The following is a 26,849-nucleotide window of genomic DNA, read 5'->3' as shown; positions in this document are numbered from 1 at the left end:
CCGGAGAGCGGCCGTGGGTGTCCCCGGGGGGCGTGTCCGTGGGTGTCCCCAGGGGCGTGGCCGTGGGTGGTGACACGCGGTGGGCGTGCCCGGGGGCGGTGCCGGGGCGGGGGCGGTGCCGCCGCGGGACTCTCGGGGCGGCCGCCGGCGGAGCAGGAAATGGAGGCGTGAGCGGGTGGAGCGGCCGGGGCTCCGCGCCCAGCGCTGACCGCGGGCTCGCCGCCGCCGCCGCCCTCCCGCACCGCCCCGGCCCGCCCCCGCCGCGGGGCCGGCATGTGAGGCTGCCCGGCGGCGGCGCCTCCCTGCGCGGCTGGGCCGGCGCGGCCCCCGCACCGCTGCGCGCCGCCCGCGGGAGGGGAGCCCCGGCGCGGCCCCCGGAGCGCAGCGCGGCGGTGCATGGGGCGGCGGTGCGGACCATGCCGCGGAAGGAGCTGCCGCTGCCCGAGGGCTGGGAGGAGGCGCGGGACTACGACGGGAAGGTGTATTACATCGACCACGGCAGCCGCACCACCAGCTGGGTCGACCCCCGCGACAGGTGGGCGGCGGCGGGCGGGGAGCCGCGGTGTGCGCGCCGAGCCCGGCCGGTCCCTGCTGCCGTGCCCTGGCTCCGCTCGGGCAGGGCGGGACGGCGGCGGCGTTACCTGCGGGCCTGGCCGGCAGTGGCGCCTGGGAGCGGAGGGATGGAGGGGCTCAGCGAGTTGTGTTGCTGTGTTCGGGGCTCCCCTTGGCCGGCCCCGGCCGTGCTGCGGAGCCGCAGCGCACGCTGCGCTCGGCGCGGCCATGCGGCCCTGGCGGGCTGCGGGAGCCGCGGTGGCTCGGAGCGGTGCGGAGGGACAGGCTGGGCTCGCAGGGCTGTGGCGGGCCCTGTCCTGCATCGTGGCCCACCTCTGCGGGCAGCTACGTGGCCTTACCGAGCTTGGCCATCGCAGAGGTTACGGACTTCTGGGTGTGTCTCTGATCGCCCCCTCTTTGCCGCCTTCTTCCCTGCGGTATCCCCCCGCTCCTGCTTGCTCTGAGTTGTTCTTTTCCTGCAGCGCTCACTTAGAAAAGTACGATAAACAGAAATCAGGGTGCTGCTCAATAGCGGGGTCATTTCCAAGCAACACTCTGTCCTAGCTTGTTGTGGTTCCATACTTGAGGCAGTCACGGTGAGCCAGAGCACAGGAGCTTGGACGTGCAGCGAGCTCAACTACTGGATCACCACTGAAATTAGAAGTTTTTAACTTTCTCGTTTAATGCCTTGTTAGCTGAAGTTCCCAGAAACAGGAACTCAAAAATCCATCCTAGTGAATTTCCTAGTTGGAAATTCCAGCAATCTGAAGTATGCGGTTTGTTGTTGATCACTTTCACACACTTCCCCGTCTGACAGTGAGCGTTTTCCTTGTGGGGCAGAAAGGGCAATTTCTGAATCCGTGTTCCTTTCTTCCCCTTGCTTCAGCCATCAGTTCAAGGGCCTTCCATTCTTGGTGGGATGTCAGGACTTTGCCTTCGCTCTGTTTACTTAGATGGGTTTTTTCTTACGCGTGGAAGTGAATGATTGTCCAGTTTTACAAGATTTCAAGGAGTGTTCTGCATTCCAGGAATAATCCTTGTGTGTACTGTACACAAATGTAACCTGCTGCCAGCCAGGGCCTTGGAACTCCTCTTGGGGTTCAGTTTTAGGAATGTGGTGGAGAGGGGCCAGTAACAGAGTTGTTCCAAGGTGTTTCTTTAACCTTCATAAAAGTCGATGGAAGCTTAAATGAGAAATGCTTTCCTGGCATCCTTATTCTGCTCAGAGAATGAAGATGAGTGAGAAATCTAATAGGCCTAATGCAGGCTTATAAAAATTCCTGTGTGTCCTTGGCTGGTGATTCAAGAATGACAGAAATGACTAAATGGGTGCCTTATTTAGCCATGTGTACTGAGCTGTCGCAGAATCATTACCTGCTCACCACTGATGGAGGAGAATAATCAAAAACATTCTGATAACTCTTATCACATGACACTTGTTGTGCACATAGAAATACACCTGAATACACGTGGCCCTGACGAGCTTTGTGTCTGAGTCATCATCCAGTGGTGCTACCAAGGAAACTGCCCCTGAAAATCCACAAGGTTTTGAACAGTCTGCTGGTCCACAGTAGAAGAACTATGTGGCACAACATTTACCCATCATCTGGTGGACCCTGAGCTTGTATGAGCTGAAATTTTCCTCTGCCACACAGGAAAGAAGTTTCTCTGCCAAGTAATTACCACTGCCTGTGATTTGAGAACCCAGTTGATGGGGGATTTCTCATCAGCTCAGGTCATAAGATGCCTGTTCCCTGCAGGGGAGTGAACTTGGATTTACACACTGAGCATTGAACTTCATCACTTTAAAATAAAGTTTAAATGATTGAAAGGTTAGCCTTTTACAAGCCATATTTAAAATTGCTGCAGCTGAGATGTGTGTTTGTGAATTTGCTACAGTGCTCTGCTCACACATTGTGTCTGTAACCCAGCAAAAAGCAACAGATAGGGGGTAACATGGCTGTGGAAATGCAAGTTTGAGGAATGTGGAGGAAGAAGTGTGTGTCAGGGCTCACTCTGAACCCAGTGTCAGTGGGGACCTTTGTAATCCTGATCAGCGAGTAGCAACTGGTAGCGAAAGATAGAACACAGGTTTTTAAACCTTCCCTAAATCTTTCATTCTGGCTTAATTTAGTGGAAATAAACATGAGCAGGGATACCATCTAGCTGCAGGGCATGGACAGTCCCACTGTTTAGTGCCAGCAGGTTTGCAGTCCTGCTGAGGTTGGTTTAGCAGGCTGCCAGGGAAGCAGAGCTGGCTGTGGGCACACGGGGTCTGCAGCAGGGATGGGGAGCAGGGGGTGAAAGGTGGGACCTCAGCTGGGCCTGGGCTGTGAAATCAGAAGCTGGGCTGGTGCTTTTCCAGTTCTTGTTTAGCCCATGGCCCCAGTTCTGCTGATGGGCTGTTGGACTTTGCCAGGAGGAAATCCCTGGCACCTGGTGGCACCTCAGAGTCCTGTAGAGGTGACCCCAGTGATGCTCAGCTGCATGTCAGAGCACTTGTACCTTTTAAGACTCAGGGCAGTCCTGAGAAACCTGTGGATGCTGGAACATTTTGGGAAATCATCTAAGATTAAATAATCTGAAGAATTTTGTGATTTAACTGTTGCTGTCCCTGTGGTGTGATGTAACAGACAGGAATCAAGGTACTTTGCATTACAGGAATTTCAGGTTAAAGAGCTCTAAGGCAGTTCTTCTGAACAGGTGGGGGGAAAACCAAAACCCTGCTGTGTTTTCCCTTTTGTAAGAGGAAGCTCACATAGCTGCTTTTTTTTTGGTAGATCTGTTGGAATTGAATACAGTGTGACAGGAGTTGAAACCTTATTGAGCTGGAGGAGAAAATTTGTCATTCCTGGTTTTAAACCTAAGCATGACCTTTCAGTCTGCACCAGTACCTACCAGTTGGTAAAGCATGCCAGAGAGCTGTCTCAGTTGCTTTAACCCAGAGTGCATCTGCCCTGGGAGCTGCTGTGCTGGTGGCCAAACAGAAAATGCCAGTGGTGTCTCAAAACTTCAGCACCAGCTGCTGCCTGTTCTTAGGCATCAGCATGAGCAGCACTTGAACCACAGAGTGCCCTGAGTGACATTTCAGCTTTCACCAGAAGTGAGGATTAGAGATGGGAATCTCTGTTGCAGTGCTGTGCTGTCCTTGGGCTCTTACACCCTCCTTCAGGCTGTCTTGTAAGAGGATAAATTTTTCAACTTCTCCTTGCCTTTCAACACAGAAGCTGCAGGATGCATTGAAAATTTGGCTATGCCTGATAATCCATCTCACTCTTGAATACTTGTTGTACTCTCCTACTGACCTGGTGGTGTAAGCAGGTTTTTCTGGGTTATTTTAGATGGAGCTGACTGAACTTCTCATTTCACTTCTATCACTGGAGTCCTGCTGAGAATAAAAGCTATTGAAATAGGAGCAATTGTAGCTTAAATTTGGTGAAATAACTAAACAGCATCAGATATTTTGGGAGGCAGCAGTGCCTTAGTTGATGGCCCTTCATTTTTTGAAGACTTTTGTTGCTGTAAAAGGTTGGGAGATGTTCATTAAGTAAAAGCCCAGATTCTGCATTTGCTACCTGAATTCCCTTCCTACTCCACATGCAGGTTATTCTAGTATGAACCTCCAAATCTGACTTTTGGTGAAGAGATTTACCAAGGTTGAGGGCCAGTGCATGTGGTGTCATGTCTAAGATCTTGACTATTTTCAATATTAGGGTTGCCTATTTACCCAGGAAAATTCAGCTTTGCTGAGCCTGAGGATTTCAGTGGAGAAAAGCCAGGCATATAATATGGAGAGCACCATCATCTAGCCATGCCCTTCTAGGCTTTATGAGAAGTGCTGCAGAGTATTGTCTCCTCTGCATTATTCTGATCTTTAAGCTTTTCATCCCCAGTCTCCTCTGCACACTTGGTCTGCAAACTGCCTTTATTAAAGATTTTGAAATGTGAGCATTGTGCTGAAAATTCCTATGTAACTGTCTCCTCCTTGAATTACTTGCTTAAATGTGGAATAACTTTAATGACTGGAATAAAGCTGCTATAGCTAACTTAAGTGTGAGAATCCTTCAAAATAAGAGGGCTGGAAGAAGGAAGGGCAGTAAAAGGCAGCAGGAACAAAAGGCGTTGTGCTCTTCTGTAGATGAAAATCAGTAAAAATAAGGAGATGAGAGAAAAATTGTCCAAAATAGCAAAACCAGGGGAGAGAAATGCTCTTTGATCAGTGCCAGTGGCATAGGTCATGCAGCTGAAGGCTGCTAGTTTGATGCCTCTTGTTGCCTTTGTGTGCTGATAGCTAGCTAAGCACCCTGTCATATGTATGTGAATCTGCTGCTTTCTCCTGTTTGCATTCCCCAAAAAGGCTGACAGCTTTGTAAGGAACAGGAGCTTAGTGTGTGCCCATAGAAACTGCTGATGACCATTTTCCATGAAGGAAAATGCAGAAGGGAGTGACAGATATGCAGTCTTCAAAGTCATCCAAATGCCACCTTTTAGAAATTTGTGCTGTTCTCACTTTTTGCCATAATGATTGGTTTAAGTAGGTGCAAATACATAAGGAAACAAGGATAGCAAGTAAGATTATGGTGACACTGGAAATAATTTTAATTTATTAATATCAAGTTTCTTCCAAGATGAGTTAGTTCAGAATGCACCTGTAGATTGGAAAAGTGGGTTGGAGCTGAAATCCATCACACTGCTTCAGTTATAGAAAATCAGACTTTATTATTTTGGGTTGATATTTTTTTTTTCCCCTGGACTACCCAGACAAACCTGGGTGTTTTGGAGACTGCAGGGGCTGCCTTCAGAGCCAGTGTGCATCCTGAGTTGTGTCAGCTCACCTCACAGTGGGGAGGGAACTGAAAACAACAGGTGTGATGCTTTTAATAAGGGCATCGCTGCTAAAGGTGTGGTATGCACACGTGTGTGGAGACAGAGGATGTTGGCAGTGACTTTAGAATGACAAAAAGCATTATTTTATCTTGCTTCCCTATGGAACATGAAAAAAAAAGAAATGTGAGGCTTTGTTCAGCTCAGCAGTTTTTTAATGAATCTTGGGGAATTCTGAGTCTTAAAGGATCAGAAATGCTTTTGAAAAAATCTCCATACATCACATTGTTTAGAAGTACGTAGGTTGAGCTTCATCTTCTGCTCTGGCAAGGTCATCTTGCTCACAAGTTCACTCCTTTAATTTTGCCTCAAAAACTGACAGCGTGTGAAGTTAGACTGACTGGAAACTTGTTTGGCAACAGAATCAACAATTCCATCCCTATGTAGGTCATATATTTTCATATCAGCATAGCTATCTTGATCTCCATCCAGTGGAATGGCAGGAAATTGGCTAGTAAATTCCAGAAGATGTGGGAATGACAGGAGAGGTGGCTGCAGTGTTGGGCATCTGGGGCAGCTGCTTGCTGCTGTTGTTTTTTAGGGCAGCTTAAACTGCCATTTCTGCCAGGGTGAAATTCTGTATGAGTGCAGGGAGTGAGGTCTGGAAGGTGGTCTGGCTGAAAAATGTAATTTTGCTGTCTGGGTTCATTTCCAGAAACAGTGGATCCAGGCTGTGTGTGCTTGTGCAGAGCTGGGAGGAGTGGGAGTGGGGCTGGCTCTGGTGGCAACCCAGGAATGCTGCTGAGGGTGCACTTGTGAAACTGTCCCCAGGCACCTGACCTGGCCAGGCTCTCTGCCAGCCCAGCTGAGCAGGTGTTCCCAGGTGCTTAGCTCTGCCCCATGATTTCTGATTGAGTTTTACAGGAAGAATGTATTTACTTGTCAGAGCCCATCTGAAACCAGCCATGGCAGAGCATCTCCTAAAGATGTTCTTCACAGGGCAGCTTCATAGCTAGCACAGTTAGGGGAAGACGAGTTTGCAGCAAAATTTTCCATGTCTGAATTTGATTTAGATTTCTCTAGACTGTGCCAGAAAATTTATTGGAAGATTTGTCCAAAGGAGTTTAATGAAATCACTTGTATGTAAAGAAGTGATGTTTGCTAGGTGGCTCAGAGGGGTCCTGTCACTGACCCACCACTCCAGCTTTTGGGACTGGCTCTAATCTCAGTTGCTGGAGGAGTCTATTAGGAAATAACTGCTGCTGTGTGCTCCTGGAGGTGGCTGCAGGCTGCCAAGGCTGTCCTTGCTCTGTGCTCAGCATTCCCAGCAGCGTTCCTGCTGCAGGGACACTGCTGAGCTCCCCTGTGACAGCAGGGACACGTCCTGGGCTGGCCTTGGCTCTCACTGGTGTCCTGGGAGACACCTTCAAGCCTTTCTCAGAGACAGGGAGAGACCATACAGCTGGCTTGGGAAAGCCTTGCTGGTCTCCCTGTGCCAGGGCTGGCTGAACCTGGTGGCCTTGAGTGCTGCACCAGCAGGGCAAGAGTGTTAGCTGGAATAATTAATCAATAAAGAGGGGTGGCAGCAGCTTGGCAGAGTCAGCTGGAGGTGTGTAGACTGGTGCTACTGCATGCACCTGTAGGAGAGCTATGCAGATTGACCACTTCCTTGGAGAGAAATACTTTTCATTCTGGCTGCTTGCCATTTGTGAGACCTGTTTAGTAAGTTTACGTGCTTTGCTTGTGGTAATGAGGACTTGGCTTTATTTGAGCAGTTTAAGCTCAGTTCTTGTTCACAGGGCCTAAGGTTACTGTTCCCTCCTCCCTTTAAAGCTACATGCATAGATAATTGGCTGAACAAACAGTGGGCAAACTGCTCCCTGCAGAAAAATAACTGCTTTTCACTGCCACTCATTCAGTGAAGTGGCATCTGGAAGACTCTCCAGATAGTCACAGGAGGTTTGGTGTGTAACAGGAAGATGCAAAGAAGCCAAATCCTACAGCTGTCAGTGTTCTCTGTTTTTTTATGCTCTTGGAAGGGTTCTCCTGGCTTGGTTTGTTCTCAGTTTGTGCTGATACCTCCGGCTTCCACCCCAGCCACCATGTTCTGCAGCATAAGCACCCAACACATTTAAAAAACAGATGAATTGCTTTCTCAATCTCATGGAGGTGCTGTAGGGATTAATTAGTTCTGACAAAGTGCTTTCTGGCTGAGATGTCAAACTGACGTTTCAGGACTAATGGTATTGTTTAGTGAAACTGTTTGGTTCTCCTCAAATGCCTAATTACTATTTTAGAAGAATGTACTCTGTGGAGGGAAGCTTTATTGATTTAAAGCACGCAATAAACAGGATTGCTTTCAAGAGGCAGCCATTCATATCTGCTCTGTGCAGAGTTGAGATGCAAGGTGGTCACACAGCTACTTTGAACCAAAGTGTAAGTGAAGCTATTGCTTAAATGACCCTGCAGCAGCTTGCAGATTTCTCATATGTGACTTTCAACTGCCTAATAGCCTTGTACTGAGAGCAAGGGCAGTCCCCTGCCAAGCACAGGGCTCTCTGCTATTTCATCCTTCACAGCCCTGCCCCACAGGGAGGATTGGCCTGCAGAGGAGCAGCAGTGGCTAAAATAACCTTCTGGACCCTTCAGGCAGCACAGGAAGATGTAGGTAACCCCAGAAGTGCAGTGTGAAACCGTACTGTGGATTATTTAGTGGTTAATATTGCTTGTGCTAAGCACAGCTTTGGATGCCATGAGCCAGCTGAGCCTCTAGAAGCAGCACCTGAAGACATGCTGGTGGCACACTGCACAGGCTGTCCCCTTGGCCATCAGGTGCCTGAATCCCATGGGACATCCTCCAGGGGCTCAGGCAGGTTGGCACCATGGCTTGGCAGCAGAAACCTGTCACACCACAGCCCCTGGGTGTCATCTCCTGACATCCTCATCCTGGACACTGGCACCATTGTTGGACTGTTTGAAACACTGAGTATATATTTGAGCTGCTTATGCAAATTATCTCAAAGGGGATTTGGGTGGGGATGGTAATGGAAAGCATTTGGCTGTCATGTGTGATGCAGCTCTTTGAATTATCCAGCTTGTTTCCTGGGAGGTATCTCAGGCTGATGGCCTGTCTTGGGTGGTGCTGGATATTTTTTTTTTTTAAATAGTAAGACTGATGTAAATTCTGATGACCTGTACTGTGTCTAATTCCAGGTGATCTTTTCATATGGAATTTTTAAAAATAAATATTCTTAGCATGAATAACATTTGGTATTGTAGAGTTTTTGGCATGGAGTTCACCTTGAAATTAAATAATTACTTTGTACAGGCTTTTTTGTTGGGATATGGATGTGGTGATGCTCAGGTGTGTTTGATTAGTGGTGTGTTAACTCTGAAGAGAATGAGGAGGTTAAACTCTCCCATTCAGTGTATTATTCAACATTTCTCAACATCTGGTCTCTCTCCACTTCAGCTGTCAGTTGACCCACTTGTTGAGATTTTGCTGAAATTCCTTGAAGTCATCTCCACATCCAGCTAACCTAAACAGCTTGTCAGCCAGCAAGGCAGTAAGCCAGGTTTGATATTTGTCTTTTCTTATGTCACACCACAAGGTTTAATCATCAGAGTTAGCACAAGTTATTGCCTTGATGGGACTGTTGAATTCCTGTATGGACACATACATAGAAGGCTTTAGGCTGTTTAGCAGTTCTCAAAAAGTTTTCCAATGTTCTAAACATGGACAGATTTGTCTGGCAAAGAGATCAGACTTATTTTGATCTGTATGTGGAGAGAAGGGAAATGTCATGGCTTCTGCCATGTCCCATGGTTTTCTGTGGCACTAAAGATGTCTTCGACTTCTTAACTTTTCCATGTTTTGCTTTTGGATGTGAAAACTCAGCTGAGTTGGTCTATGGCTGTAGTGAGCTGGGGGTCGGCCTCTTTCTCCGGGCGACAACGGATAGAACAAGAGGACACAGTCTCAAGTTGCGTCAAGCTAGATGTAAGTTAGAAGTAAGAAGGAAATACTTCACAGAAAGAGTGGTCAGAAACTGGAATCATTTACCCAGTGAGGTGGTAGAGGCATCATCCCTTGAAGAATTTAAAAAAAGACTGGATGTGGCACTTGCTGCCATGATCTAGCTGAACAGTTAGAACATCGGCTGGACTAGATGATCTTATAGGTCTCTTCCAGTCTTGAAAATTCTGTGATTCTGTGATTCTGTGATAATTCTGAGTAAAGGTATATCTATTGTCATCTATTTGTTAATTAGTCAGTGACTGCTGTGTGGCAGCCATGGTGAGTTTCTCATACAACTGGTTTACTGATGATTCTGTTTGGAATGTATCTGCCATCATCTCCCTGATGCTAATGAAAGCATAACCTGTATGTGAATACTTTCTTAAAGCACATCTCATTTGCTTCTCTTGTATTCCTTGGGCAGTACTCCTCACTTCCTTTTTAAGATTTCTTTTCAGAAGATTGTATGGATGGAAGGGGAGAGGTGCATGGCAGGAGCCTGGCGTGGTCATTTGCAAAAGGGTTACATGGATAAAAATCTTAGTTTGCAAAGATTTGCAACTGAACTGGTCACACATAGTCTTCCACTCAGGCTTGTTTTCACACATCTTTTGTAAATGCCACTCTTATCCCTAAAGCAAATGTTCTGTGTTGAATTTTCTCATCTTTATTCTCTATTTGTCCAGTAGTGTGTAGCTAATAGCCCAGAGTGTTTCCTGGTTTGTTTTCTCTCTGTTTCCCAGGTGCAGGCTCCTGCAGCCTTGGGTGGTACCTCTCACAAGTTGTGCTGCATCTTCAGTAGCTTGGCTGGGCTGGGGTCCCTTCCAGTGCAGTCACTGGGGTTTGCCTCAGGTGCTGTGGTGGTTCTTCCTGTCAGGTAAAGATCTCTGGATGGGTGGAGGACGCCTGAGTGCAGCAGAGCATGCTGCAGCTCACAGCCAGGTTTAGGCCTGGGAGGATTTGTTCTTGTGTCAGACCTGTCCCATGGTGTCTCTGTGGCTGCTGCCACAGCCCCTGCAAGCAAGGTGGGCCTGGAGGCTGCTCTGGCTTTCTGACCAGAGCCAGGTGGCACCAGGTCCTTGGGAGAAGGTGCAGTTAGCCCCTAGTGTTGGGGTTTTGCTGTGTGTGGTAGCAAGAATGAGAACAGCCCAAGGGGTATTCACACCTGTAAACCTGCTTGGAAATCTGCTGTGGCACTCGCTTCTGATGGAGTGTGGCACGTTGGCAAGTGTTCCTTTGCAGTCAGGTTTACTGAGCAGAATTGCAGTGAAATAACCAAAGTTTGATAATTTTAACAACTCCCTTTAAAGGCTTTATTGTTTGAATTGCTTGTCTGGAGTAGTTGGGCAGTTGTGTGGCAGCAACTCTGAATGACAGTACTGCCTCTTGGCTGTCTTTTTTGAACACTGTCTTTTTTGAATGCTGCTTTGGTCCAGCTGCTTCGTGGCCAGCCTAGATCCTGTTCAGAGGTGTAGGGAATAACGAGGCTATGTCAGTATGAATTAGGAGCTTCACAACAATAATTTTATTATTTATGTTGCATTCTCAATATTTATGGAGGGTTTACTCCCCCCTAGCTAGTGGCTTTGCAGTCAAAGGCAAGCTGTTGACCTGTCATTTTATACTTCTGTGCTCCCAGCTCTCTGCACTCCTTTTTCCAGTGATTGTTGCTTCAACTTTTTCTCTCCCAAGCCATATAACACTGCTGCTTATTTCCCTTATGGCCATGTTTGCAGGGTCTTTAAAGCCTTTCAAAAGTAAGCACTTTGCCTGATGGGAGAAAAAGGTTTGTAGAGTTAAAAAAAAAAAAGCAAGAAATACACTGTAGGTAATAGATTCCAAAAATGCAAATTTGTTTAAGCAACTTCTTAAAAAGGAGGGAGGGAGGAAGGAATTGAAGATTAAAACCTGTGTTTATATACATGTAGAAGCTGGAGGCAAAGCAATCCATTCATAAATATACAATAGGATTTATGTCATGGTGAGAAGTGCTACATGCATATTCATGTGTAATTTGCAAATCCTTTGGTGATTAAATACTTTACTCCAAACTCAAGAACTAAATAACCTTCTTGTTGAAATGAGACGTCCAAAGGCTCTAATGCTGCTCCAGTGGAGGGGAAAGGCTGGGTGGTGTAATAGATCTGATACTTTAATTTTGACTCTATTAAAAGATTTTTGGTGTGCTTTGGGCATTATTTTATTAGTATAATCAGGAAGTTTTGAACAAAGCATGAAGCAGAGAATTGCAAGGAGTATTGTAAAGCCTGTCATGCTAAGAAAAGCAAATAGGCTTAGGAACTTGTTAGGATGTTTTTCTCAACTGATTTTAATGTCAAATACCTTTATCTAAACTTTCATATCCCACAGGTAAGAACAGAGTCGAACTAGTAACAGGTTGAAGGGCAGCTGTCTTAAAGTAGCTTTGTGCAAGTGGAAGTGAATTGCCTTTAAAGAATGTAGCCTCAGTTCTTCACTAGGAGATGGATATGAATGCACTGTTGCCAATGCTTTAGGTTTTCAAAAGTCTTTAAGTGCTGTAGGTGAGGTGCATCCTTTCTAACATCATGAGCAGGGAATAATGCTGCTGTGGAGTAACTGTTTCCTGCAGCTGGTGTTTCATGGAGCTGGTGAGTGCTCAGTGACAGTGCTGCGTTCCTGGGCAGGGTGTGGTGATGCAACTGGTTTATCCTGCCCGTCAGTCCTCACACTGCATGATACTGGGAAATGGGACAGCAAGTGCCAGGCATCCTGCTGAGAAACAGCTCAGCCTGTGCCTCCAACATCTGTGATAAGGTGGGGTTGGGACTTGTGGTGCGATTCTGTGCCTGCCCTCACCTTCCTCGGGATCCTGTCACAGCTGGGAGTGGCAGCCACCACACAGTGTCCCCTGCGCAGCGCCAGCTGCTCTGCTGTGCAGCACAGTGGTGGCCCTGTGGCACTGGGCTGCTGTTGGTGTGGGTGTTTATGTATTGCTGTGGGCAATCACTAATGAACCAGAGCTCTTCTCACTTCCTAAAACTGGACCTGGTCAGTTCCATCTAGGTAAATTCCCTGCATACCCTTTGGGAAGGCTGTGGTTTATTCTTGTATCTGGACCACCACAAACTGTTTCTTACTGTGCTCTCCTGGTGTTCCTGATGGCTCATTTTGGAGCTCCTTTTTGTAGCTTTCTGAACTCTTTATCCTTTGTGCTTAGTTTTGTGTTGGCAAAATATAAAGTACATCGATGCTGGATGGGAGAAGCCAGCAGAGTTCTCGTGTTCTTTCTTCACCACTGAGGTTAGTTCCTCTTTGAAAGTTGTGTTGTCTGATTTAGTTTTCCTGCTCCTGTTCTGTAACAGCTCACCTGTGGGATGCTTTGATTGAGCTGAACAAGAAGACAGAGCAGTGCACTCAACTCGCTAAGGACTATAAATGCATTTTTCTGGCTGGCACAGGTGTAGCAAATTGCCCTTTTAGTCCTGTTTACTTGTTTTTCTCATTCAGTCACAGGTAGGTTCTGCTCCTTGGGCATCAGAGAAGAGCCCTGGATCCCCTGCTGCTGTCTTGTGCTGTGATCAGGGGGCATGTGGCATAGGCAGAGTCCCTCCCGTGCCTGGGGGCTCTGCTGTACAAAGCTGTGCTTCAGCTGATTTGAAATATTGTTTCCAGGTAACTGTGAAAAGCTGCTGCTTTTACAATGGGCACTGAGAATTTGTATCATCTGCTGTGTCAGAGCTGCAGTGTGTCTAAGCTAGTGGCTGGTCACACACGGGTGTGAGGATACAGCACTGAGTCCTTGAAGAATATGAATTGGTGTAGTTCTGTAAGAGGCACAAAATTGAGCTAAACAAACCCAGCTCTCCCTAAGCTGAGTCCTGAGTTGGTGACTTCTTGGCTTTATAGGGTGGGCACTTCACCCATCAGGCAGTTCAGATGCACACAGGGGAATAGCTGGTGTGTGAGGTGTGGTGTTTCTAATTACTGTGACCAGATGTATGAGAAGTATGAGATGTATGGTATTATGCCAGTATTTTTTATTATATGTTGACGAGGAAAGCTAGAAGAGGTAAAGTTATTAACAAATCCCATGTTTTAAAATAATGCTATACAGGTAGAGGCTGGATGGGAGGTGAATTTGATTTTCCCTCTGCATTGACCTCAGAAGGTTGCAGTGAACCATTTCTTACAGTATTGTAACTACTTGCAATTTTGCTGGTGGAAGCAGTAAAAATCTTTGCCCTAGGGGCTGTTTCTGGCTGTGGGCCTGAGCAGAAGCCCCAGTGGCAGGGCTGGAGCAGGCTGAGGAGCCACTGGCTCCCACTGAGCCATCCTGCTGTGGGAGGTGGCCATTCCTTCAGCCCAGGTGCCCATCTGACTCCTCACTGATTTTGCTGGCCTGCAGAAAACTGCTCCGTCTCTTTTTGGGCACAGTTTCAGCTGCTGCAGTGAGCTGGAGCAGCCCAAGGACGGTCTGGCAGCAGTGACAAGTCGAGGTGGGAGTGACCTTCCTGCCAAGCATGGTTCCCCTGGAAGTCACAGCTCACTCCTGAGCTGCTGTCAGTGCAGTTGTGCTTGCCTGGCACCACGGGTGGTGAGTGTGGGTTCAGCCAGGCAGCTGTGTCACTTGCAGTTTGTCTTTCAAAGCAGACAGGTTAAATATCAGATTGATGCTTCCTCAGCGCTGCGGGCTGTAATTCCATCTGCTGCGACAAGGTGACACCTGAAAAGGTATGTGCTGCTTCCTGCATGTCCTCCCTCTGCCTTCTGCATGCACAACTGCAGGCACCATTTCACCTGCTTGTTGGCCTTGCTCACCATGTGGTTGTTTGGGAGTCTAGAAAAACACTCAGTATTTTCTCTGAAGTGCTGCTGGAATTTCAGTGTCATATTTTCATTCATCCTGATCACTGCAGTTTCTGCAGTATCACCACCCTTTGTCTTCACTGCTTTGGAGCAGTAGAAGCATCTGTTTATGCCATTGATTTGGCAGTTATTAGAAGGACATTGAACAAAGGACATTATTCAGAGTGTTCAAACACCTCTGCCCAAAGCTCTGTGTTTTTATTAGTTCTGCAGATTCATCACTGATTTTGGAACTTGATAGCAAGTTGGCTCTCTGGATCAGTCTGTAGATCAAAGTTACTAGACAAGGGCAGCAGGAGTACTTTGTCCATCAGAGAATTTCATCTTGATCTTTGCAGGTGAGCTGAGCTGTGGATAATGATTTATTTAGCTGAGCTGGTGGGAGTAAGTTAATATGCATGTTGTGAATTCTGCATTGGTGCTGTAGATCAGCATTTGGGTAGAAATTAATAAAAAGGGTAACAGTGAAAATGCTGAAAAAAATACTGGCATGGGAGTTGCATTTCATTCAAGTGCTGCTGGTGAAGTAGTGGTGAGTTAAACAGCAAATTTCAAACCTGTGAGCTCTCAGGATGGCTTGCTTAATAGCAGGTGTACAGCACTGTAAGGCACAGTGTCAGATCCATTAAACACAGCTTTGACGTAAGGATGAAAATGAATAGCTGAGATATTTTAGGTAATTGCCTTGAGCAACAGTGATGGTTGTATTGGAGCAGCTTCAGTGAGTTATAAACAAGCTTCAGCTGAGGCCAGATCGAGCAACTGATGATTTGCAGAGTGTCTGGTGTGGCTTGCCTGGAGAGCAGCACACATGGTGTGTGCAGGCTGTGCTCCTGAATTCCTCCTTTTCTGTGCCCACAGAGGAGTGGGTGTTCAGATAACACTTTCACCTCCCCAGCTGCTTTAGTTTTACCTCAAGTGTCTTGCAACAAATACTGGTTTAGACTGAGGGAGACTGACTCATTCAGCTGCTTCTTATCCCTTGGCATATATAAAGGCTGCAAAACCTGATAGCGATGGAGAAAAAGTGTTACTGAGGGATCTTGGCTAGAAATACTACTCTACACTGTCTGGGAAAAAAACCAAACCCAGCTTTTTCCTTTTTTTTTATTGGGATGGAAGAAGAGAAAGCACAACTGAGGTAAGCTGTACAGGAATGTCTTTCTAAGTGTCATCTATAAAAAATTTGGATTATCCATAGAGAAGATTGGCTTTGAGGCAGCTTGTTTTTCAGAACCTTGCTTTCTAAATTCAGGGGAAGGTAGTAGTGACCTCGGGTATTCCAGGCCTCACAAGAAAATCTCAGGAGTGAAATGTCTTGTGCCTTAAAGCACCTGCAGATCCTGCAGCTTGTTTGCTAGGCTACTTTACAAAGAGGGCTTATTTTTGTGATGAGAGCATAGGTGTAGCTCACCATCTTCCTTTCCTGACTACATCCCCTGAAAACTGAGAGAAAGAAAATACCTTGTTACAGATCAGCAGGAGCTGGGGCTTGATATGGCACAATACAAAAAAAAGTGATTTTCTACTGTGCCAGGTTTGTGTGGCCTCTACTAGATTTTAACAACTTATTTTGACCAACTTTTATTTTCCAAGACAAAGCTGAAACTCTTACAGATTTATGCCTTCTGCTGCTTTCCTCAACTTGCAGGGAAGAAAAACATGTGAAAACGGAGGTGGTTTGGCTTGACTTGTTGCAAAACTCCAAAATAATATTCTGTGCGTTCTGCACCAAATGCTTAAAATCCTATTTTGGAGTTCACACTAAATAATAGGCAATTAAAAATGGAAAATCCAGTGCCAACTACATCCTTTTGAAAGTATAGCATAAGCTGTAGGTATGTGATTGCTGAGGATAGGGCTGTCCATAGGATGTAGCTGTGCCATATGCATGAAGCCAGCTGGAGTGGTTACAGCATGTCATGTCAGATATTTAGATATTTGGGAACCTGAATTGAAATCCTCAGCAGAAGAAATTCAAGAATTGCCAGAAAAATAAAATAATCTATGAAAAACATAGCTGTTGCTCTCAGTTTTTAAAAGCCCCTGGTTTGGCCATGTGCAGCATGGTGGGGAGCCCTGGTCTGAGCTGCAGACCTGGGGCTGCTGGGGTGCTCTGAGGAGAGTCTTGTGGAGCAAAACTAGGTACCAGTGAATGAACTGGTGATGGCTGAAGGGAGCAGACATCCCTGGCGTGCTGCAGCATGCTCTGTCTGGCAAACACCTAGCACAGGGCTCTCCATCTGGCGTGGGCTGGGCCCTGGAGGAGCGGCTGCTGCCATAGGAACCGCGATCCCCTTCTGCCGGGATGAGCCCGGGACAGCCCCGCTCTGGGCTCGATTTCGAGCTCTTTGTCCTCACACCCCATCACCCGCACTGCTGCCGTGTCCTCCCCAACACCCCTCCTAACAGCTTCAGGATATAGCTCCAACATTGTGCTGCAGCCTGCTGCCAGGTGCTCAGAGTGATAAAAGAGAGAATGAGGATTTTAGCCCTCTTTGGGGAAGGGATATGTGCAACCGAGGGTCACAGCAGCCAGCCTGAGCCTGAGCCTCGCAGGGCTCAGCTTTGTATTCAGATGCGCTGGCCTGCGAGCTGCAGACATTCCAGATACTTGTGTTCGTTTTGGCTGTATCCAGGCACGCACTCACAAAGAGCAAGATGCGTGCAGTGAAGTATAAATCCCGTCCTCTAATTACTCAAAGCACTGTTGTGTGCTCATACATGCTTAACAGATTGTATAATTAGCTGGCTTTGTAAGCTGGCAGCATGTATGACTCTCCAGTAGCCCCCTAAAAACGCTGTGTGGTGCAGGGAGTGTATGCAGGTCCTTAAGCTGCTTGTATCCATGCAGCGATGGCTGCTGGGCACAATAGAGGGGCTGCGTGCCCTGTGCCCACAGAAAGGCTTCCCAGGCCCGGTGCCACCACCTCTGCCTGTCCCTGAGCTGCCAGCAGCTCTTTTCCCCTTGTTTGCTGCTTCTGGGCTGGTTTGCTGGCTGCTCTGGGGACAGGGCTGTCCCCAAGGCGGTCCCCAGGCAGTGCCCTTGAAGGCAGGCTCGGCAGATGGTGCGGCCGAACGCCTCTGTGTGCGCGGCCTGCGCTACCGCGGAGCCAGTCAGGTGGATGAGGATCGGCCCAGGCTGGAGACCGACTTTATTTGCAGTGTTTAATAGAGGAGTGTTGCTCGCTCAGGTGGCGAGGCTCGCTGCAGAGCTCTCCCGGCCCTGGCAGCCCAGGCGCACAGGCGTTGCTGGGCCCGGAGCACGGCGGTGCCGGCTGGGCAGTGCTGGGCTGCCCGGAGGAACGCGACAGGTTGTGCCGGAGTCCGGGAGCAGCACCGGGACCCAGGGCTGCGTGCTTGGGATTTCATTTGAGCTGGCAGCAGGGGAGCGAGCATGACCTTGAAAATCCTTATCGAGATGAAAAGGTGCAGTGAGGGAGCGAATTCTCCGCGCACAGCGCCCGGCCGGGCTGGCAGCGAGCACTGCGGCCTCGGTGCCGGGAGATGCCTTCCCACAGCTCGGCTATACCCCCGGGGCTCAGCCTGTGTGAATCGAGGGGATCGCTTCTGCATTGACTGTTTCCATGCATTTATAAGTAATAATGAGCCTGAAGGCAGTAGCAAGGCGAGCTGTGGCAGCTGGAGAAGATGGGCCACTTGAGAGGAGCAGGTTTAATTATAATTCCGTGGCAGGTGAAGCTCACCTGTGAGTTTGGTGCTCAGAAATTGTGTGAGCAGCCAGACAGCTCATCCCAACCAGCAAGGGGGGTTGTGGTTCTCCCCATAAAACCCCCACGTTTGTGTGCTTCTGTTCCTGACACTCCTCTGTCCCTGGCACACTGTGGGCTGCTGGGTGCCCCTAACCCAGCTGGGGATGCCCTGGTCAGAAGGGTCTTGGGGCTGCTCTGCTCTGTTCCTGAGCACAAACAGTTCCTGCGAGGACTTGGAGAGCTGCTGGTCTGGGAAGAGGAGCATGGAAAAGCTGCATAGTGATGCTTTTTACAGGAGCAACAAACCCTTAGCCTGGCTCAGTTGCTGATGTGCATCCAACACGATTCTCCTTCTCTCCCCTGCACTAACACATGCCCTTGTACTGTCGCATGCTAATTCAGGTTAAATAACTGCATCTCCTAGAAATTGATCCTTTTCTAAGATGCTTTTTGGATGCTTCTAATCCCGAAGCACGTCCCAGGAAAGTGACACTGTACAGATAAAGCAACCCTTGCTGTGTAAAAAAGTAATCAACACTTGCTTCTATGAATATGTGCTGTGAAATGAAAAATGCTGCATTCCTGAAGAAATCTAAGCATTGTTACAGCTTGAGTATAGCACTTCTGTTGCTGAGGCTGCACTGCAGCTTGGAAGCAGATACTTAAAATTCATTGGTTTGTGGTGTTTTTTTTTCCTCTTGACAGGGATAGAATAAAACCTGTCTTTCTCCATAGCTATAGGAACATAACCTTGTGGGGTTTTTGTTGGAGGAATTCAGGCATTTACTGTTGTCTTCGATAATTCCTTTCTAAATGCTTTAGCTTAGAGCATTTGCATAAAATGTTATCTTACTCAACAAGTTCAGCTTTTTTCAGTTTTAGAGGATCTGGGAATTTGGATGTGTACTAATGACCTTGGGACATTTGTTTTTAGGTCCTATGGAATGGGGTGGCCTCAGCCCAAGGGAGGCTGGAACTCACCCAAGGGAGGTGGAACTTGCCCCTGCTGATGGGGAAAGTCCCGTTGCTGTAGCACATGAGGACTTGTTTCCCTGTTGCATAGCTGAATTAACTTGCTGAGGAGTGACATGAGTAGCCATGCCATCAGCTCTGGTGCTCCTGTGGAATCAGCACTTGGTTGTGTTGAGTGGCAGAGTTGTCAGGGTTGGTACAGGCTGTGCTGTATCCAGTGGCATTGCAGAGGATGTGCTGCATGTGCAGAGCCTGCTTCTGAACAAAGCACAGGGTGGTGTGAGCACACTTTTTCTGTCAAAGCTTGTGGCCTTGCTGCCCAGCTCCTTCATTGCTCTGAGCTTTGTGCCATGCCTTCAGCTTTTGTTTCCCACGATACTTAAAACAAATCTGGCATCTCTGGCCTTTTTCTTTGGGGTTATCTGGCTGGTAAAGCTGGGATGAAATGCACCCTGTTAGTTGGGATTCATCTCTTCATTTTGCAGTGTGGAGCAGCCAGGGTGGCGGTAGTGACATTGGGTCTCTGCTGTCATACAAGCCAGGAGCTTGTCTGAGGTACATCCCTACTGCATAGGTATGGGAAAAGTGGGAGTACAGAGACAGCAAAAAGACACAAACAATCTGTGGGTTTAACCACCTTCACCAGGGTGTATTGGAAAGAGGAAGATTGTTCCTTTGGAAGGAAGGAGGTTCTCGTGCTCTTGGTCATAAACTAAAGTAAAAGAGTAGCTAAATATTAATAATGAGACTATGTAAGGTGTGTCTCTGGCACATACCTGGAGCATGAGGTGTGAGCAGCAGTGATAAAGTGATATGTATGCTGAGTATCTGCCTAGTGGAAAGAAATGCTGTCTGTTTTGAACTGAGGAATAACTGAAAAACCAAATCCTCAGCTAGCTTGTGCCATATCTGAGCTGGCAGAAGGACTGTTAAGTGGGCTTTAAACCACCCAAGATAGGTGGGAAAGGGGAATGCAAGAGAGCAAGTGGCATTATAACTTCCATGTTAACACCAGTTTGATCTGTTGGCAAAATATATTCATAGTGGATCATTAAAAATAAGCAATGTTTGTGAGAGTAAATCAATCAAACTCACTTGGTGATGCAAATCTCACTTTTGCTGTCCTCAGATACGTGAGCAGCCTTCAATAGTTGTTGATTTGTATCGACTCCCTTGCAATGTGTGAAGTACTGAGCTATGTTTAGTGCTTTGTACAGTTCTGCCTATAAACACAGTTTGGCATGATTTTTTTTGTGGCTTAACTACATGGTAAATCAAGGCTTTGTTACTTTGGATGAAAAAGATACTAAACCTATTAATTTTATATTCTTACCTTCTAACTCTACATCTCCTAAAGCTTTACTCTCAGAAGGTTGTTCTGGAAATTCATTCTTACTCTGACATTCCTGTTCATTTTTATACAGTATGGCTTTTCAGGATCTGAGAACACATTGCCTCAACGCTTAAAGCAACAGCAGTAGATTGTAAAGCTCATATTGTGAATTCCAAGTGCTACATTCATGAGCTGAGGGCTGTGCAACCTGTGCTTTGTATGAGAAGTGAGTTGCCATGCTTTCAATTCCACAGGCTGTCCTCAGTGCTAACTCACAAGGCTGAGTCTGCTGAAATAGTTTTGGTTTGCCACTCTTGAAGGAATGGCAGGGACTGCAGTCTGCAGGGCTGTGCTTATGCTCGGGTGAGTGTTCTGTATCTGGAATTCACAGCTGCTTTGCAAGCAGAAGGATTTTTCTTCTCCTGTGTTCTCCACTGCTCTGACACCATCTCAACCAGGCATCGGCTCTGATCCTTGCAGGCAGCCAGAAATACTCCTGTCCATTCCTGGTACTGAAATACTCCTGCCCATACCTGGTACTGAAATACTCCTTTCCATTTCTGGTACTGAAATACTCCTGCCTGTACCTGGTACTGAAATACTCCTGCCCATACCTGGTACTGAAATACTCCTTTCCATTTCTGGTACTGAAATACTCCTGTCCGTACCTGGTACTGAAATACTCCTGTCTGTACCTGGTACTGAAATACTCCTGTCTGTACCTGGTACTGAAATACTCCTTTCCATTTCTGGTACTGAAATACTCCTGTCCATTCCTGGTACTGAAATACTCCTGTCCATACCTGGTACTGAAATACTCCTGTCTGTACCTGGTACTGAAATACTCCTGCCCATACCTGGTACTGAAATACTCCTGTCCATTCCTGGTACTGAAATACTCCTGTCCATACCTGGTACTGAAATACTCCTGTCCATACCTGGTACTGCTGAGTTTACAGTGGCATTGAGAGAGCCCTGTGGGTGCTCTGAGGCCCCTTGGGGCCTTGGTAGTTTCCTCTGTGTAGCAGGGTTCTGCTCTATCTGGCTGGTGTCAGATCAGAGCCATGCAGTGAGGTTTTCAGACACTGCAGAAGAGCTCAATGCCTGCAGGTGAATTGACTCAGGGCAAGGAGCAGAAGATGCTCTGGTGAGGCCCTGCTGCTTGCCTGGACTGTGTTCTGCAAGGGGTGCAGACCAGAGAGCCTGCCAATGTTGCTGTTGGACATTGGGGCCATCAGATAGCTCTATACCTCAGTCAGAACATTTAAAATGAAAGTAGCAAGCAGGCAGCCCTAGCAAAGCTGCTGTATGGATGAGCAATTAGCCCAGTGCTAGCAGGAGGTGAACCAGGGAGCAGCCTGCCAACTCTGTGCATGTGAAACAAACCCCTGTGCTTCCCTTGTCCTTCCTAAATAGGGTTTCATACTAGCAATGCTTGTTTTCTACACTGGGGAGATGAGGTGAGTCCAGTGAGGCCACCCTGGGGTTGTCTATCTTCCCACTTCAAATGTCATGTGAGTAAAGGGCACAGGAGCTGACAAGAGGCAGCTGTTGCAGGAGGCATTTGCTGTTCACAGATGCTGGGGAGAAGTACAGGACCATGCTTTTCTTCTGAAAGAATTCAGGTTTGTAATCACTGTACATGAAGTGTAAATTCAGTGTCTGAAGCCCAGTTGTCCCAAATCTCTTGCCCATCATTCCTTCCTGGATGGTCAGCCCAGTGCTCCCTGCACTGCACGTGTTCCTGAATGCTGAGGTAGGGCAATTCTTCCATACTTGCCTCCTTGCTGAGATCTCAAATATTTATCTTTTTCTGACAGTAGCTATTGGTTCCCTGCTCTAGGAGCTGTACTGTGGGGGGAGTTTGTCCTATACACCTCCTTATCTCGAGGCATCTTGCCAATATAAACTGCTGCCACCCACACTAGGCAGCCTTTCAGGGAAGCAGGAATGCAGGCTGTAGGAGCAGAGACAGAGCCTTCCAGTTCATAATCTCCCAAATATGTCAGAGAACTAGTCTGACTACTCTGGATGCTTGGGAGGCAATTTACCCCATAAATTGAGCGACCAGTCCCCTTATTCAAGAACAGTTGAGCTTCCAAGTGAAGAGAAAGCTGACTTAGTTTTAATCTGCTCAGGCTGTGCTTGGGGCAAGGCTGCTTTTCATCCTAGAAGAACTGAAAGCAAACTTAAAAACCAGTGTCAGCTATTTAAAATTAAAGATGTTTGAATTACTTGCATGGTTAAATTCCAACTCCTGCATGCTTTTAATTCAGTGGTGTTGTACTGTTCTCATCAAGTTGTACCTTACACTTTTATATCTTTTCTGCTTAATTGGTTCAGGAAAGCATGCAGGATATAGAGGCTGGCAGGCAAGTTAATGTTGTGAGAAGCCTCATCTCCCATTTCTTGACTTTTTAACCTTGAACTATCCCAGGAATTTTTGCATTTGAGTGATTTAGAAGGTATGACTGACCTCCTGCTTGCAGAACCGGTTTGTTAATCGCTGGGAATGATCTAAAATCTGCAAGTGGTTTTTGATAGCCTTCTCCTTGCAAATAACTTCGTTGTTCTTTGCTTCCAGAGGTAAATGATCTGCACTGAAGAGCCATACACAGCAAACAGACTGTCAGTGTGTGCAGAGCAGGGCTTGTAAACATGCAGGCCTTTGCAGAAGTGGAAAGAGCAAGCAAGCAGCTGACTGTGCTGGTGCTCTGGGCATACTTTTTGTGCCTGGTGGGGTCATAAACAATGTATTATATAGATTAATGCTTCTGTGAATCTGTTTGACTAATAAAAATGTATAAATGCATTTGTGTTCAGAATACCTGAAATACAGCCTGGTGCCTGACTTTCAGGTGTCTTTGGTGTCTCTTGATCTCTTTTGTGGAGAATCTACTTAGGCAGTACGTGACTATTTTCTGTATAAAAGAAGAATTTAAGTGGTACCTGGACATGTGAAAGCACTAAAGGGTCTAATTGCAAATTACACACAACTCAAGATCACCTTAACGAGGTACAGAGGTTACCCTCATGGCCTGGCCAGAAAACATCATTGAGTTCTTGAGTGTCACTAAAAATGTATAAAATTAGGATAGCTTGGAAAATAAGCTCTGAGGATAGATGTTGGATTTGCTTATCCTAGAGGTGGCCCAGTGCATGAAGCATCAGGGGCCAGGAGGAAATACAAGGGGAAGGAGGTCTTCAGGAGGCTGAGAAGATGCTCAATAACCACGGCAATGAAAGAACCACTTCTGAAAAGCAAACAGCTCTGCAGTTTGACTTGCTTGAGGAGATGTGTGGTTTATTTCAAGCCATTTCTCTTGGTAATATTTATGTTGTAGTTTAAGCAAATTTGTTTGGTTTACACTAACAGCTTCAAATATGAGGTTTTTTTTCTCAGAGACCCCATTTTACTGCAAGAGTGTAATTCTGTTCCCAGTTAAGACCAGGACCACACACTGGCAGTCACTTAAATGACATATGCTTGAGGTAACCAGAAGTTTAAGGTGACTGGGCATTTGTGTACATTTCGGCATAATGTCTCCCTTCCAAACTTTGAAATGTTGTGTTTGATCTCTCATAACTAAACTCACCTTGGGTGTAGTTAAGAAGCTTCTGAAATCTTAAAAGTTATCACTTTTTAAAAGCTTCTCCTCGTTACCTGGCAAGCACATTGTTGTTCATGGTCTTCCTCTGCTAATGGTGATCCTTAATTGGGCCTTTCTGCTCCTCTGGGTGTAGAGATCTCCTCCTCCAGCTCCAGTTGGTGAGGTTTTGGTGCCACTGAGGTGTCACTTGGCCTGGAGCTGCCTGCTGTGTCCCTGCTGTGTCCCTGCTGAGGATGCTGTTGGGGATGAGCTGTTCCCATTGCCTGTTTCCTAAATTCTGTTGGAGTGGGAATCCAAGGGACCATTTCATGGTGCACAGGTGTGTGGAGATGGGGTGAGAAAAGCTTTGCCAGCAAGATCATAAAACATTCACTGCCACACCTGCAGCCTCCAAAGGCAATCCTCCCTACAGTGAGAAGATGCTCCCAGGGAAAATAGTTACTATAGTGACGAATGGCCCTGGTGTGTTTGAGGGCTGGATCACCAAGTTGAGTAATAAATGTGTAGGTGTCTATTTTTAAAAGCTTTTGTGAGGAGGAGATTGCAGACAAATTTTCTAGGACTACAGCAAAGTGATAGGTTTTTCTGTGCTGAGGTTTAAAAATAATCATCGTCTGTCTTGAGAATGAGATGACCTCATTAAAAACAAAGAAGCTTGTATGTCATCCTGTGGAGCCTCCTGGCAGTGATTCTTGCAGCAGCCTTCTGAGTTCCAGCCACAGCTCTGCTGGAAGTTTGAGTTCCTCAAAACTCTGTGTGCACAGCAAGCCCAGTGTCACAGCTGGAACTGAGGTGCCTTTAGCTCATCCTGGTCTGTGTAGCACATGATGAGCAGCGGGTTTTATTCAAACCAGAAATGAGGATATGCTGTGTGAAAAATAAATAACTAAACAGAAGCCATTGAAAATAAAACCTGACTGCAAAGATTCTCCTGTAAAATGCTGGGTTGAAAAGCTGTTTGGTTTTGTAAGAGAAATGGTATGAGTGGAAGTATCTGCCACAACTCATGATTGTGTCCTCTGGGTTGGCTTCTTGCCCAAGGGCTTGTCTGCCTCGCACCTGCTGTGTACCTGTGAGTGCAGGAGGGAAGGGGAGAGCTCAGCAGGGCTGGCAGGGTGTTTGTCAGGGGCTGGTGGCTCAGGCTGTGGCTGGAAGAGGAGCTGACAGGAGGATCCTGAGTGATCCAGGTGCTGCCTTTGTTGCTGCTGCTGTGGGTGAGCAAAGTGCAGGAAATCCCCTGGGCTGTCCTCTCACCGTGGAGTCATGAAGGATTTCATCCCAGGCCATGTGATCTGTGCTGAACTGATTACAGTAAGGCTCTCCTGTTTAAATGGCTTTACTTTGTTAGGGGCTCTGAGGAGCCCTGCAAACACAGGGATTAAGTGGGTTTATGCATGCTGTGGAAGCCTGGCCCTGGCTGTTGGTTTATAAACCTCCCTTCTCGCTGACCCAAGCTCAGTGTTTGCTAAGTGCACATCCACCTGTGTGCACTTCCATCCTGGTGGCTCTGAGCCTCACCAGGAGCTGCCCAATTGGTACCAAAATGCAGTAATTACAGAAATAACATTTCCTGGTTTAGGCAGTTCAGAATTGATTTCTGTTACCACTGCAGTATTAACTGCAGATTTGTAAGTGGCACAGGTCACCCATCTCCAGCTCCTGCTAGGAATCTCTGTACAGCCATGTTTAACAAACCTTCTGTCAATCAAAACCTGGTTATACAGGGATTATTTGCCTTCAGTTTCCCATGTAATGAGGTTTTTGATTGACAACAGTGGAGTTCAAGAATATAGAAAGGCTTTCTGAATCTAAGATGAGCAAGTTTTCATTTAATACTGTTTGCACATGATAACATTGGCTTCCAGTTTTATCTGTGATAGCAAATGAAGGTGATCAAAAATCAGAAATATAGAAACCCTTCTCATTTTAAAGTAATGTGACTTAGAACACAGAGGTAGGAAGCTAACTTTCTCTTTTGTGCTGTGGGAATGGGATTTGGACATCATTTGCTGTACAAATAGTTGAGCTACTGTGGGCAAACATTTTGCAAAGATGGAAGTGTCTCAGGATGTTCAGCATGGCTGGTGGGAGCAGTGGCTTTACCCTCTGCCTGAAGACTGTCAGATGCTCCTCAGATTAGGAAGTTGGGTGATGCTGTTCTTGTAGCTCTGTTACCAGGATTAGTTTCTGATCAGCCACCTTGACCTGCTGTGTGTGGTGGTTGCTGTGGGTACCTGTTTTCCAGGTGTCCTAATGAGGAATTGCACTTCTTCAAGTAAATTTGTATTTCTTGAATGAAATGAAATACAAAAATTGCATACTGGAAGATGAGAAAATATCATGTAAATGGATAAATGTAGGTTGATATGTTATTTTCAAAATACTAATTATTCCTAATAATGACCCCAACTGAAACATACCTATGGGGGAATGGCAGTCACAGGTGTGATGAATGTGAGATGTGGGTGAGTTCCTGTGAGGTGAGTGTATGGCTTACTTTTGGGTGAGCTAGAAGGCCAGAGTTAGGCTATGATTTACAAATATCTTCTCTAGCTCAGGCTAGTTTCTCTTGTAGAGCTCCTGTGCCGAGCTCAGCCTCCAGCTTCGAAGCAGATTAAGCCCTTGAGGAATAGTTCAGACCTAACTGATGTGTGATGGGTGTCAGAGCCAAGGGAGCATGGCTGGGAGATGCAAACAAACTGCCCTCAGTCTCCTCTTCTGCAGGCTGAGCAAACCAAGTGCCCTCAGCCACTCCTCAAGCAGCTTCCCCTCCAGACCCTTCACCATCCTCTGGATGCTCTCTGATGGTTTAATGTCTTTGTTTATATTGTGGTGCCCACAACCACCCCCAAGAATGGAGGTGGGGCTACAAGGCGCAGGCAGTCCCAGGTGTTTTCTCCAGTGCACCACTTGTTTATAACACTCTAAACACTGCTGTGAATGGGTGGCATGATTGCTGCTCTGCCACTTCTGCAGGG

At 47.0% G+C, this 26,849-nt stretch overlaps 1 protein-coding gene across 1 annotated transcript in view; it reads left to right on the top strand.

The window, feature by feature from the left end:
- Positions 1 to 374: 374 nt before the first annotated feature.
- The window catches only part of WWC1 (WW and C2 domain containing 1), a 66,879-nt gene continuing 40,404 nt past the window's right edge, over positions 375 to 26,849 (top strand). The window contains exon 1 of the mRNA XM_058815168.1: positions 375 to 535. Coding sequence (XP_058671151.1) covers positions 417 to 535 — 119 coding nt within the window. The 5' untranslated portion in view covers positions 375 to 416. The remainder of the gene's footprint in view (positions 536 to 26,849) is intronic.

Source organism: Ammospiza caudacuta, chromosome 16 (genome assembly GCF_027887145.1).
Source record: "Ammospiza caudacuta isolate bAmmCau1 chromosome 16, bAmmCau1.pri, whole genome shotgun sequence".
NCBI classification, from domain to species: Eukaryota; Metazoa; Chordata; class Aves; order Passeriformes; family Passerellidae; genus Ammospiza; species Ammospiza caudacuta.
The sequence above is the reverse complement of the archived record's forward strand: the minus strand, read 5'-3'. Positions and strand labels throughout refer to the sequence as shown.